This window comes from Heloderma suspectum, chromosome 7 (genome assembly GCF_057233095.1).
Source record: "Heloderma suspectum isolate Gila_16-S chromosome 7, 16-S_ref, whole genome shotgun sequence".
NCBI lineage: Eukaryota > Metazoa > Chordata > Lepidosauria > Squamata > Helodermatidae > Heloderma > Heloderma suspectum.
The window spans coordinates 31,967,020-31,981,898 of NC_139464.1; the positions used below are offsets into that span (position 1 = coordinate 31,967,020).

General features: G+C 48.6%; 1 protein-coding gene across 2 annotated transcripts in view; it reads right to left on the reverse strand.

Annotated features, from left to right (window-relative positions):
• The window catches only part of LOC146339484 (uncharacterized), a 44,080-nt gene that overhangs the window by 9,964 nt on the left and 19,237 nt on the right, over window positions 1–14,879 (reverse strand). For both annotated transcript variants that reach the window (XM_084809505.1, XM_084809504.1), the window contains 5 exons: window positions 14,693–14,823; window positions 14,181–14,240; window positions 5,770–5,836; window positions 2,128–2,222; window positions 1,174–1,302 (listed from right to left, as the gene is read on the reverse strand). In XM_084809505.1, the coding sequence (XP_084665631.1) occupies window positions 1,174–1,302; window positions 2,128–2,222; window positions 5,770–5,836; window positions 14,181–14,240; window positions 14,693–14,823 (482 nt within the window). The remainder of the gene's footprint in view (window positions 1–1,173; window positions 1,303–2,127; window positions 2,223–5,769; window positions 5,837–14,180; window positions 14,241–14,692; window positions 14,824–14,879) is intronic.

Sequence of the window (14,879 nt, forward strand, 5' to 3'; positions counted from 1 at the left end):
TCACTCCTAATCACCTCTTCCATTAGTGTCCCAAACCACACCTCATCCACCAAGCAGGTTGTGTTTATCTGCGTTTCTACAGCTCAGCACGTCCTAGAAACACAATGTCTGGAAGAGTTGTGGGTGGAGGCACAGGAGCTAGAAAAGTGGTTTTCAGCACTTGTTGGTTTCTGAAGGACAAGCTCAGTGTGGGTGGCAAAGAAGTCAGCAGCAGCTCCAAGTGGGTGCTTGAAAGTACCCATTATCTGAGCCTAGCTATGAAGATGATGTCTGTAGATTGGGAATCCCCAGTGACTCTACAATTGGAAAAGCAAAGCATAGAGCGGGGTAACCCCATTTCCACCACCCTAAGCGCTTTGGAGGAAGGACAGGACACAAATGAAACAAATGTAGGGCTAGCTGTAAAGTCTGGCACTGATCAGCTTCAAGTCTCCAGGATCACACAAGCAGCACATGGGTTTCCATACCCTGACAGGATTTCTTTAGTGCCACAAATGGGTATTTGCACTTACCAGATACAAGAAGACAGATCCCTGCCCCCAAGGAGCTTCCAATCCAATATTGCGCCACCAGCCACAGTGGACACTCTAGGTGTTCTCAGCCCCATGCCTATTGCTTTCTCGACAAGCACATCTCTTTGCACTGATGTGTGATATTTTTATGTTGGAAAGGGCCCCAAAGGCAGGTATGGTTCAGAAGGGCAGGTTGTGGCTGAGGTTTTTCCAGGTGCCATCTTTACTAGAATTGGGCAGCTGTCTCTGTGTATCGTCCACCTTGTGCTACGATTTCTCCACGCGCCATGGAGCCATATGCTTGACCGCATGGTGAAAAGACGGAGCTGTCATCTATGAATGACACCTAGCTCATTGACCCCTGAGCAGCTGTTCTCACACAGGTTCCTTCCAGAACGACCTAGTTCTCATTTTCCTCTTTGTTTCCCTCCCAACTACCCTGAGTACCAGGAAGCTACCCACCCGCCAGCTCAAATACTGGGGCCCCTTGGCCCTTAGGACCACATAAGTTAAAAAACCCCCAAAAGACTGTTAGATTTCAATTGCTATGGACAAGCCATTCCCAACCTGGTACCCTCCAGATGTGTTGGACTGCAGCACATCTGGAGGGCACCAGGTTGGGGAAGGGCCCTGTGGACAGAGGGCTACTGAAGAGCCTTACGTATTGCTCTGTTATCTGCTGGTGGATGTCCATGTCTCCCAAGCCCAGGGCGAGCTCTCCGCTGCGTGTGATAACGGCACAGTATGTGGCAGTGTTGTGTCCTTTCAGTCGCAAGACTCCTCCCATATCCTCAAAGCAAGGGCGGCAGGGGAGAGAAAATAAATTTAGTGAAATATGTTTTCTTTTCCGCAACTCCCTTTGGCTTGTTAAGTCTTGGGGGTTTTAGAGCGTCAGACGTACTGGCCCCAATCCAGCTCTAGCTGCACAGAACTAAGCATCCTTGTCTGCATACAGAATTCAGCTTCCAGTTCAGTAAGGCCTGGCTTAACACCACAGTGCAACTGTGGAACACCAACCCCAGTGGAAGCATCCTGGGGGGGGCTCGGTTCAGCACAACCTGGATGTGCCTGAGTCCCACTGCTACCAATGGCTCTTGAGCATGTACACCTGTGGCCTTCCAGGTGTTGTTGGACTGCAGCTCCCATCACCCCACACCCTGGGCCATACTGGCTGGGGCTGAAGGGGAACTGGAGTCCAACAACATCTGGAAGGCCACCAGTTCCCTGCCCCTGCACTAAGAACATCAGTCCTCTTGGGCTCAAAGGGATGTTTTCAGGGCCAACATTTCCTGGCTCATTTCTGCAGGCAGATGTTTGGACCCAATGAGTGTGCAACACCCACAAGGTTATTTCTCCTGTGCAAGCTCCAATGCAAAGGGCAGCATTTCATTGGACATCTGGAAACTCACGCTTGCTCATCATGCAGCAAACTTTGGCATCCATCATATGACAGAAAGCACTCATGTCCGGAGGAGTGGCCATGTTAGTACGTGCAGCAAAGCCAACATCTTTACAAGACCAGGACCAGGACCAAGATCAGGTGATTCTTGGTATAAGAACAACCACCACCAGCACCTGGCAGAGCAGTTCAGAATAACCCCATACTAGGAGCTACCATATGCCTGCAGTAGCGTAGGACGGACTCGGAATGCTCATCTTTCCCCATGACTGAGATAAAGAGCGGAGTCTTCCCAAGACGACTTAAGCAATCTGAAAACAAAAGAGAAACAGAACAAAGCTGGACACTGTGCTAACAACCTTGAGCCTGAATATTGAGACAGAAACTTCTTGGAAACATGCATCAGTGTCGTGCTCCCACAGGAGGAATTCCCCTCAGAGGAAGAGTTAGCGCTCCTAGAAATGGAAGGCACCCCAGAGCAGTCATTGTCACCAGACCAGGAGGAGCCTGGGTCCTCGGGAGAGATGGCTGCAGGTCGGTCCTTGTCAGGGGGAGGGTACTCTGCCTCTGAGGCAGAAGCTGAACAACCCCCTGGAGCATAGTCCCCTCAAGCAACAGGCTAGTGGGGCTCCCGTGAGAAGGGGTGCTCACTTGCAAGGAAGGACTCCTCAGGTGAAAGCAACTCCTCATGAGTAGGGCTGTCACCAAAGCACTCTAATGTACTGCAGCTGAGCCTTGGGTGGGGCAGCAGGCATTGGTGTCAGAAGCCTCTAGTGTGTACCTACCAAGTACTGGAAACACTGTTCTTCCATCTCCAGTGCCTTGCCCTGTGATTGATGCTTCATGCTACTGACTCTTGGCCTCTGATCAACAAAGATGATCAGAGGACTGGAAACAAAGCCCTATGAAGAGAGACTGAAAGAACTGGGCATCTTTAGCCTTGAGAAGACTGAGGGAAGATAGGATAGCACTCTTCAAGTACTTGAAAGGTTGTCACAGAGAGGAAGGCCAGGGTCTCTTCTCGATCATCCCAGAGTGCAGGACACGGAATAATGGGCTCAAGTTGCAGGAAGCCAGATTCCGGCTGAACATCAGGAAAAACCTCCTGACTGTTAGAGCAATACGACAATGGAACCAATTACCTAGGGAGGTGGTGGGCTCTCCCACACTGGAGGCGTTCAAGGCGAGGCTGGATAGCCATCTGTTGGGGATGCTCTGACTTGGATTCCTGCATTGGGCAGGGGGTTGGACTCAGTGGCCTTGTAGGCCCCTTCCAACCCTACTATTCTATGATTCTATGATTCCTTCTTCACTCTGCTTCGTGTAACATATCTGACAGCCTAACCATGTATTGACCTCTGTCTACTATCTTGACCACTCTTGCCTTAGTCTGGCCCCACTTCTCTGATTGCTTGCCTGTGCTTTGCCCTTTGCCTCCTATCTTGACCATTCCTGCACAGCCTGAACTCCATTGGACTGAAACCTGTGTGCTTGAACATTCGTTTGCTGGCTTTGTTGCCTTGCTTCTCAGCTAGCCCCAGCACTCAAGGGACTGCTGCAGTCAATGCAGTTAACTATCTGCTGCCTTCTCTGCTCTATATAGGAAGCTTATAGCAGGCCAGACTATGTTTGTCCATCTTCCTCTGACTAGCAGTGGCTCTCCAGGGTCTCTGGAAGAGATGGTTCCCATCACCTGCTACAACCTGAGCCTTTTAACTAGAGATGCCAGGCATTGAACCTGGGACCTCCTGCGTGCAAAGCATGTGCTCTACCACTGAGCGATGGTTCCCTCCCATTCCATCAGCTCAGGGAACTCAGAAGAGGTCTGGCCGTATTGGAATTTATATAGATGAGATTTCACAAGCCACCCTAGTGGATGGTCCTGGGTTCAATCTCTGGCATTTCCAGCAAAAGAAAGAAATAGTTAGGAGGTAGAGGACTTTCGCATCACCTGCCAGTCACTGCAGAGCAGGGTTGGGGAACCTCAGGCCCAGGGGCTAAATACACACCTCCTGGGATCCCAGTCCAGCCTTCTGGTGTTCAGAATACTTTGAATGTACCGATTCAAAGTATTAACATTCAAAAACCTAAACAGCTTGGAGCCAGGTTCACTGAAGGATCATCTCCTCCTATATGTACCTGCCCAGACCCTAAGATCATCTTCAGGGGCCCATCTCCGGGAAACCTTGCCAAAGGAAGTGAAGTGGGTGGCTTCCAGGAAAAGGGCCTTTTCTGCTGTGGAATGAGCTCCCTAGAGAGGCTTGCCTGGCGCTTACACTGTACTCCTTCCAGCGCCAGGTGAAGACCATTTTATTCTCCCAGCATTTTAGCATTCCAGTCTTTTAGCTCTGCTGTTTTAACTCTGAATTTTAAATCTCTGCAGTGCTGCTAGGTTTTATTCTGGTTTTACTTTTATAGTGCAGTTTTAAACTTTCATATTTGTATATTGTTCTACGCTGTGCCTTGTGGTTTTAATTTTTGTGAACTGCCCAGGCAGCTTCAGCTATTGGGCCAATATAGAAATGTAATAAATAAATAATGAAAGCTTTAAGTGACAATAGAGCTACAGTCTATTATAAGAGATGACAGGAATGAATCTGAGCATGTGGAGATGTCTGGCAGCTCGGAATTGGAATGGGAACAACCAGAACAGGGGGAGGCACCCCCCCTAGTGAGCCCAGATATGGTGAGACTTTCTTCCCAAGGCCTTGACACACAGATGGCCCAGCCTGAATGCCCCCCCCATTCCTCCACCATGAGAATCCAGGTGTCGGGGGAGGGGGAGAGCGAGGGGCGTGACTTGAGGGATGCTAGGGTCTGTCGCAGAGCGAAGTGGGAAAAGTTAGGGGCAGGGCTCAGATGCTCCGCCAGGTTGGCCACTCGTGGAAGCCAACGTCGGAGGGAGCCACCCTAAGGGAGGGGCTTCCCTGAGAAGCAGGTCTGGCTGAGAAGTTCTTGCCCAGACTGCTGGCAACTCCTCTAACTTCCACTTCGTCTCCTCTGTTGATATTCGCAGATGTGTAGATTAGCAGGTTCATTGCAGTCTGAGAGTTTCCTAGAATCTGCCTTTGTAAAGAAGCTAGAAGCTGGCTAATAAAGTAGTGTAGCCTGAAGCCTTGTGTCCTGGAGTGTGTTGATTGCAAAGGGGGAGGATGAAGGAATGTGACAAGATCTGACCTTGATAGTATTTTCTGTATTTTTGGCCCTGCCCCTTTTGCCTTTGGCCCCGGCCACCACTGGAATGTGGCCCCTGAGAGCTTCTCCCAAGACAAATTTGGCCCTCAGGCTGAAAGAGGTTCCCCACCCCCTAGACTAGACCGTACCGGGCTGGCTCTCAATGGAAGAATTGCTATTGTTATATTCAGACATTCCTGTTAAATTGTGTGGACTGTCAACTAATGACACAAATGACATCTAACTGCAAGCAGAAAGATGACGAGACCGGCAAAGTCCTTCACCTGTAAATTGCCAAGTCGTCTGCCAGCATAAGAACTGACCTTACTGGATCACCGAAGGTCCATCTAACCCAGCATTCTGTCTCCAGCAATGCTCAACTTGATGCCTCTGGTCGCTCTCAAGCAGGGTATGTCGTTATACTGCCTCTGTCTATCATGGCTAAGAAGACAGGCTGGAAAGAGTTTTATTTATGGTTTCCCAAGGGCTAGCCTTCAAACTGAGGATCCATTAGAGCAGGGGTAAGCAGAAGGTAGATCTCCAGATGTTTTGGATTTCAACTCCCTGCCAGCATGGCCAACAGTCAGGAATGCTGGGAGCTGAAGTCCCAAACAGCTGGAGATCAATTTTCTGCCCACCCATGCATTAGAGAACCCACAGAGGACAGAATTCAAGTGAATGTACCTGCTAGGTTTCTCCCCACACCGCCAAATGATTGCCTCACCGTTGAAGGATTGGTCTGCCCTCCGTCCTGCAAGTGCAAAAGTCAGTAGAAGGAGGCAAACGAAAAACAAAAAAAGAAAGATGCATCATGATTATGAAATGCTTAGGCAGCAGTCCTTATACCCTACTTACCTGGGAGTAAGCCCAATTTAATTCAAAGAAACTTTCTTCTGTGCAGGCATATTCAAGACTGTATTGTTAATTCCTATGCATTTCTCCCAGATTATACAACAGCCTTCCCCAGCCTGGTGCCCTCCAAATGGCTTGGAGTACAATTCCCATCATCCCCACCAGCACAAGCATTAGCCATGCTGGGTGGGGTGATGGGAGTTGTAGTCAATCCACCTGGAGGGAGCCAGGCTGGGGAACGGAGTACTAGCCTATATTGGTTTTGGACTGATCGAACTACCATGGCTTCCCCTTGGGGCAGCGTAGCTTTGTGAATGCCCTTGGATAAGGCTCATCCATATAGCAAGTCAACAAGAACTTGGGGGGGCGGGGGGGGGACAGCAAAGGGCTGGATGTGCCTGATCTCATCTGATCTCGGAAGCTAAGCAGGGTCAGCCCTGGTTAGTACTTGGATGGGAGACCGCTTGGGAATCAGGCTTCCGGCACTGAGCAGGGGTTGGACTCGATGGTCTTGTAGGCCCCTTCCAACTCTATGATTTTCTCTGATTTTTCCCCTAAGAATAACAGATGGAGTGAAGCGCCACATGATGTGTGTCAGCTCTTAACCCAGATGGATTAGATCATCTGTACTAATAGCCTTTTGTGCTTTCCCCTTTAAATTGTGCACCTGTTTTCCATTAGCTGATCTAAACCAGGGGCTTGGCAGAAGGCAGATCTCCAGGGGTTTGGGACTTCACCTTCCAACATTTCTGACAATAGGCCATACTGGCAGGGAAGAACAAGTCTGCAATTTGAGGGGGCAAGCACAGACGGGCTGCAGCAACCCCTTGCATTACTGTGTTTTGGGGTGGCAGAATGCATTATTTTATATGTATGTATGTATGTATTTCATTTCTATACCACCCAATAGGCGAAGCTGGCTGGGTGGTTCACAAAAAATACAGATCACAATACAAGATAAAAAAGATAATATAAAATCTCTAACATACAAAATTTAAAACCAATTTAACAGCTAAAGCATTTACAATAAGATACTGGACCTAATAGAAACAACTGACATAAAGGTCCTATCAAATGCCTGGGAATAGAGCACAGTCTTAACCCAACACCGGAAAGATGCCAGTGGTGATGCCAGGGGAACCTCACTGGTTCCACAATTGGGGGGCCACCACTGAAAAAGCCCTCTCGTTGCCACCTTGTGAACCTCCCTCGGAGGAGGCACTCTTAGCTTTCTGCTCCTTGTCCAGTCATAGAAGGGATGAAGGCAAATCCATGCTTCCTCCAGTTACCATCTTCACTACTCTTGGGTAACCAGCCCCAGCCTTTGCAATCCACTGGGTACAAATCAGAACCCAGGAAGCTGCCTTCCACCCAGAAAAACTATGTATCCATCTAGCCCGGTAGAGCCTAGAACAGCAGGGGTGGGGAACTACTGTCTGCCTGAAAACCGTCCAAGGGCCACATGGCAAAAGTGAGCAATGACAAAGCAAAAGGTGGGCAGGGCCACCCTACACAGACTCATACACATCTCCCCACCACAACAGTCATACACATCCAGCCACCCTGGGGAAACCCAAGGGTTCAAAACTCAATCCAGCCATGAATTTTACCAAGTAATCTTGGGCCAGTTACTATCTCTCAGCCCATTCATACACACACCACACACAGATGCCCCTCCCCAGCTGTGACTACCCCCCAAAATCATCCCTATGCTGTAATTGGCTCCAGTGGGAGTTTCCATTGGCTCCAATGGCAGGCTTTTTTCAAGTCAAATTGATACAGAGGGAGATTTTAAGGGGGATACATGGGAAGGGGTGGGTGAATCCTTTGCTCCAGCTGCGCCTTTCCGGAACATTCGACCTGCACTGCAATTAGGCTTCTTAAAAGCTTCCATTGGCACTAATAGAAGCTTTTTTTAAAAGCCTACAGGCGCAATTCTATCGGGATGTCCGTGAGCCTCCAAACTTGGAGGCTGACAGGCATACTATGCAGAGCAGGGGGAGTGCAGAGAGGATCTTCGCCTCCATGCTCCTCCCACTCTGCATTTTTGTCAGATGGGCTTTTTCACCCATCTAGCTGGGGCTCCACAGCACAGAGCAGGAGGAGAGGAGGCTGGGGAGGCCAGAGGATTCATTCTAAGCCGGCCTCCCCAGTCCCCTCCCCACCCACAGAACCATCTCTTTCCCTCCTCTCTGAGCTTACTTTTGTGACCTCAAGGGAGGCAGCTGGCACTGTTCTCTCCATGCTGACAGGGGAAGGGGGCAGGGAGCTTGGACTCCTGGGTCCAAGGTTGGAGCACTGTCCCTGACCTCGGATCCAGGAATCTGATTCCCCCCCCCATGCTGTCTAGAGGCCATAGGATTGCTCTCTAACTGCTTGCAGAACAGGAGTGGGAGGATGGATCAAGACATTTGTCCAGAGAATGTATTTTAGGGATGGCACTCTATACCCCCTTTCCAAAATGTTCAGGATGGAATTAAAAGGGCGGGTGGGGGGGAGGAACTGAGCAGATTCATCTGTTCAGAATGGAAAAACAACACCAAGCAAATACAAATGTTTTTGAAAAGCAATGAACTCAAAGAGAAGAAACAAACTAAAAATGGAGGGCAACAACATGAGTAAAAGAGGAGGAACAATTTATGGTAAATACTTGCTATAGTCCAACACATTTTGGGCAGGGCCCCTTATTCAAGGACAACCCAGCTTTTAATCCTATTGTTGTGTCACCTCTGCTGTCTCCTGTACTGGTATCCAGAACTAGCTGGGGCTACAGACATCCTTCACAAGAAATTGATTCCTATCTCCTCTTGAGGTCCACACATTTCCTCTGGAAAATAAAACTCATAACATCCGATAATTTTGGCTAATGTGTATCCTGTTTGTATTTTCCTCCTGTCTCCAAGGAGGGAAAAAAGTGTTTTGTTGATTTTTAATTAAATAACCATTGCACTTTTCCATTTCTCTCTTCAGCCACCTGTCAGCTAAGCACAAATGTGATGGAACAAAACACGAATGTGATGAGCTATGGAACACAACCTGCTTTCCCCAAAGAAGTGGGTTACGTCACCTGGCACCAAATGTTCCACCATTCTAGACCGAGGGCAAAGCAAACAGCTCTTTCTATGTATCATAGAAAGAGCTATGTATTCATAGAAAGAGGGGGGTTGGACTTGATGGTCTTATAGGACCCTTCCAACCCAACTGTTCTATGATTCTATTATCACTTTAAGCCCCCCCCCCTTTTCACACTCCACTCATCTGGGGTTTCATCACTTCTTATGAAATGTTTGTATTACTCTTAACTCATGGGTCCATGTGTATATTTTCCTTTGGATGGGGCTTCACGACAACCATCATTTTTATTGTATCAACATCTACAACCCATAATAGGGGGTTGAAAGGCAAGCTGCACCACCCCTGTGCACCTCAAAGCATTAGTAATTTAATGTTCCCACCTGGGTGTGGAAGAGTGCTCACTTCTTTCTTCCTGTAGGGCAGGGGTCTGGGCTCTATGTCTGCCCACCTGGGCTCCAAATCCCTGACCCCCCTCCCTGCAACTACTGATCGCTTGGTTTCTCAGCTTTTGTACAGATTTCCCCCCTATTCTAAGGGTTGTGATCCCTCTCCTAAAGCTTAGGATATCTCACAGCCCTACCAGAGCATTTTGCTTCAATTTCTGTGGTGCGATTAGGATTGGCTCCTTTAGATGACAAATGTGACGTGGAATTGCAAACACCCTTTCTTGGCAGCCTTGCTGAGGCTTTCTATAGTTTTCAATGAAACAGTGCCATCTACTGGCGGAATTATTGTGCAACGCCAGCACTACACACTGCGAAAATTTCGAGGGGAGGGGTTGTATTCCAGCTTATCTCCAGTCTTTTTTAAGGTGGGATAACCAGGAAAACTTTCAGGAGATGTCCTGGAGGTTGACAACGTCACGTGAAGAACCTGCAAGCCTCTGTGAGTGGCCAATCACAAGCACACGATAAATGCCTTGTGTCGAAATGGCGTTCATTATACCAGTGTCTCTGGCAGCAGGAATCGCGTTTCTTACTTCCTGCACCACCGCTGTGGGTTGCCAGAAGAGGGACCGACTAGCTGCTCTCTGCTGCATCACAGTGCCACCATTACATACAGCCAAAGGGTGGCAGGGCCAGTCCAAAATGCTCTGCTGCCTGAAGCAAAGGACAAGATGCCACCCTCCTGCCTTCATTCCATGTATGTAAGCTGTCTAGGCTGGTGTTTGAACCTTACTTAACACTGGCAATAGGACAGCATCCTGCACTGCACCTGAGGGCAGCAGGCTCACCTTGGGGGCTCGGGGCAGGCTCCGTGGTGCACACACCTCTGTCATCCAGCATAGAAAAGGAGCTGGAGGGGATCCTACTGCTGCCCCCCCACACACACACCCTCCACTGCCTGAGGCAGCAGGCTCACTCTACCTAATGGTAGAGCCAGCCCTGTATTGAAGCAACCAGCTCAACAGGAATCAGGTGACAAAAGAAACTGATAGGCTTCTGCCTGGGCCTATAAAGCTTTTGGTTCTGGCTGAAGTCCATGCAACATGTAGCTCATGTAGAGACTGAGCTGCTCTCAGGTTGCATACAGATACGGAGGAGGGCCACGGCTCAGCGGTAGAGCACCTGCTTTGCATGCAGAAGGTCCAAGATTTGGTCCCCAGCATCTCCAGGTAGGGCAGGAAAAATTCCTGCCTGAAACCCGGAGAGCAGCTGCCAGTCAGGGTTGACAATACTGGGCTAGATGGATGAAGTTCTGACTCTGTATAAGCAGTAGAGGCTGCTGGCTCCGATTTCGGTGGGGCTGTGAATCCATTCTGGGTTTCAGTCAGAAGCAACCACAACTCTAAAGGCGCTATCAAGGTGCTGAACCATGGTGAAGGTTCAGCACCGTGGATAGCTCCCTTAGAGTTCTGGCTGCTTCTGGCTGAAACCCAGAATGGATTCACAGCCCCACCGAAATCGGAGCCAACAGCCTCCACTGAGTATAAGGCAACTTCCTATGTACCTATCTGGAAATAGGGTTGTGGGCTTTTTTTGTTGCACGGTGAACTCCGCTTCCCCTCTCCCCCCGCAACACATTTGCTTTTCTAGTGACATAAACATTTATTTATGTATTTATTTATTAAATTTCTTAATTGCCCATCTGGCCGATCACCCAGCCACTCTGGGCGATGTACAATAATACAAACAGTTTAAAAATAAAATTACACATTAAAACATCATTTTCTAAAATTTCCCTAGCCCACCCCAAATGCCTGCCTGAACAACCAAGTTTTCAACGTGTGGTGGAAGCTATTTAAAGAGGGAACATGGCAGAGTTCCCTAGGGAGAGAGTTCCACAGAATGGGAGCCACCACAAAGAAGGCCCTCTCCCTTGTCCTCACCAGCCTAGCTGTCCTGGCTGATGGGACAGAGAGAAGGCCATCCGAGACTGATCTTGTTGAGCAGCCTCTCTGGTGTTGCTGGAGGTGCTCCTTGAGATAGGCTATGCTGGGCCGGAACCATATAGGGTTTTAAAGGTCAAAACCAACTCCTTGAATTTGGCCCGGAAAACAACTGGTAGCCAGTGCAACTCCTTCAGCACCGGAGTGATGTGATCACGCTGGCAGCTGCCTTTAATCAGGTGAGCCGCCGCATTCTCCGCCAGCTGCAGCTTCCGGACCATCTTCAAGGGTAACCACACGTACAGCACATTACAGTAGTCTAGACGAGAGGAGACCAGGTCATGTACTACCGATGGGAGCAGATGGTCAGGAAGGTAGGGGCACAGCCGCTGTATCAGATGGAGTTGATACAACACTGTCCAGCTCACGGCTGACACCTGAGCCTCCATGGACAGCTGGGAGTCTAAAATGACCCCCAGGCTGCGGACCTGGTATTTCAAGGGTAGCTGTACCCCATTCAGCACCAGGTCAACATCCCCCAACCTCCTCTTGTCTCCCACCAAAAGTACCTCGGTCTTGTCAGGGTTCAGCTTCAGATTATTCCTCCCCATCCAGCCGCTCACTGTCTCCAAACATTTAGACAGGGATTCTACAGCCAACCCTGCTGAAGATTTGAACGAGAGGTAGAGCTGCGTGTCATCCGCATACTGATGACACCGCACCCCAAACCTCCTGATGACAGCCCCCAGCGGCTTCACATAGACGTTAAATAGCATCGGGGAGAGGATGGATCCCCGTGGTACCCCACACGTGAGTGGCCACAGGTCCGACACCTCCTCTCCCAGTGCTACCCTTTGGTGCCTGACAGACAGGAAGGACCTGAACCCCCGTAATATGTCTCCAATGCCCATCCTCCCCAGGCGGTCCAGGAGGATACCATGGTCAACGGTATCAAAAGCTGCTGAGAGGTCAAGGAGAACAAGGAAGGAGCATTAACCCCTGTCCAAAGCCCTCCTCATATCATCCACCAAAGCGACCAAGGCTGCTTCTGTCCCATGCCCAGGCCTGAAGCCTGATTGAGATGGGTCTACAGCCTGTGCATCAAATATAGTCTGTGCATCAAATTCTGAGTGTGTCTTCCTGTCCAACCCTTCCCTCATGCTTCAGGCAAGATGTCTACAGCTGCTGTTTTCAAGCACCTTGTATGGTTATCTGCTCAAACATTTGTTCTGTGCTTTAAAAACAACAACGCTGCTCCAAGAAAGTGGGGGGAGTGGCTTCATGATTGGCACAAGGGCAAACCAATTAGCACTGTGCACCATTAGAGACGTGAAGGCTGGCAAAAAAACCCCACACCAGAATAATTGAGGGGGAAACAGTTTTTTTCCATTTTCTTCCAAGGGCCATTTTTGTTTTTTCTGAAAAATTGGAAAAATCGAACAGCCTTGGGTTATGAAATATTTTCTTATAGAATTTAAGACAAAGTGTTTATATATTGTTGCCCAGCCTTTACTCCCCACAAAATGTTTTCTAAAACCCATGTAATAAAAACACGTTTATAGAAAGACTAGAGATGTAAAATGTCTGGAAATAATGAAGCCATGGGGAAAATTGTTTTTTAAAATCCTCTATGTAAGATTCCCAGTACAGTATTTCTTTCATTACTTATTATAATTATTGATCTGAAGTATATTTTACTGATAGACATTTATGCTCAGTTTCCCCACATGTGAGTGGAGTCACCATTGTGTATTCTTGACAGTAAATGTTTGGTATACTAAATGTAATCATATAGATCATTCTGACAAGAACTACAAATTTGCTGAGTTTACTTTTAAAAGTTTTAAAATATGATAGTTTTATGAGCAAACCAAGTTATACATAAAATAACTTTAGGAACAAAAAGGCTGCTTTCTGTTCTCTCCCCAACTTGGTGCCCTCCAGATGTTTTGGACTACAGTGCCCAGGATTCCGGACCATTGGCCATGCTGCCTGAAGCTGATGGGACCTGAAGTGCTGGGGAGGGTGCCAGCACTTCAGGTCCCAGCAAGTGTCTGGAGGGTGCCCGGCTGGGGAAGGCTGTTGTAAGGCAACATAGTGACTTTAGATCTGTAAAGAGCGCTAAAAAAACAATATTGCTTAATTTTCAATTTTTCCCAAAATTTCCAGACCCCCCCCCCCCCGAAAAGCCCCGTTTTTTCCCCCCATGACTCAAAACTTCCGGAAATTTTACATCTCTATGCACCATCCTGCTCTGAGAAGGGAGGGAAATAATGCTGTATTTGACATAAGGGCCAATCAGTCCTGTGCAAATCCAGCTTCAGCTGAAAACTGTGGACAAGGTTGTAGCTGTGCCCCAAATGAAATTACTGCACTTCCACTCACTGCTCAAATTCTATCCATATATATACAGCCTCAGACTGCCCACCTCTACCTGCTTGATTGCCTGCCAGTGCCCTGGCTTGATTACCTGCCTGGTCAGTACCTGTGTGGCTCCAGCCTGCCAGTCTTTATAGTTCTCAATGGTCTGGAAAGGTGACAGGTGAATTACTTGAATTGAGCAACCTTTGATGTAATAGACTGAACTAAGGTAAAGATATTGCAGCCAGTGTAGTGTCATGGTTAGAGTGCTGGACTGGGATTCAGGAGATTCGGCCTCAGCCATGAAGCTCACTGGATGACTTTGGGCCAGTCGCTGACTCTCAGCCTAACCTACCTCCCAGGGTTGTTGTGAGGATAAAATGGAGAGGAGGAGGACCATGTAAGTTGCCTTGGGTTCCTTGCAAGAGGAAAAAAGGTGGGATATAAATGTGATGATGATGATGCTAAATGCAATTACCAGTATTGTTGCATCTCTTGCCTTGGCTATGATATCAACGTTGATGCCACCAATTACCACCTGGAAGTGGGGGAGAAGAAAACAAATGGAAAAAATGTGACAAAATCCTCAATGCAGAGCTCTCCTTGACTTCCCAAGCTCTTCCATTATCAGCTATAATCTGAGCATTAAGGAAACAGAGCACCTTGGATAGCTCCTTTAGAGATCTGACTGGTTCTGACTGAAACTCTGAGTGGATTCACAGCCTCACTGACATCAGAGCCACCAGCCTCCACTCTGTGTGGGCCTCCAGATGTGTTGGACTATAACACATCATCCCAGCCAGCACACCCATTGACCTGTGTGCCACAATTGGAAAAATAACGCATTCCAGTTCAGCGAATCAGTCCAAGTATCTCCAGCAAAACACACACAAAAAGCCACATGCTAGAAGTGAGGTGGATGTGCAAGTGCACAAGACTCTAGCTGTCTTCTCTGGGAAAGGCGTATCCCTCACAGGTCTGAGCACTCACTGGTCTTGGCACGGCAGAGGCCTTTTCGTTTGGAGGCGAGCCGTCTCTCCCGCACCGGCCTCTTTGGATTTTAGTCAGGGCCACAGCTATGCGGCTGCCCACTCTGGCGTTGTTCTTGATCAAGGCGATATCTGAGAGCAGGGGGTGATTGGTGAAGGAAAACAAAAATATAACAACCCAGGAAGCA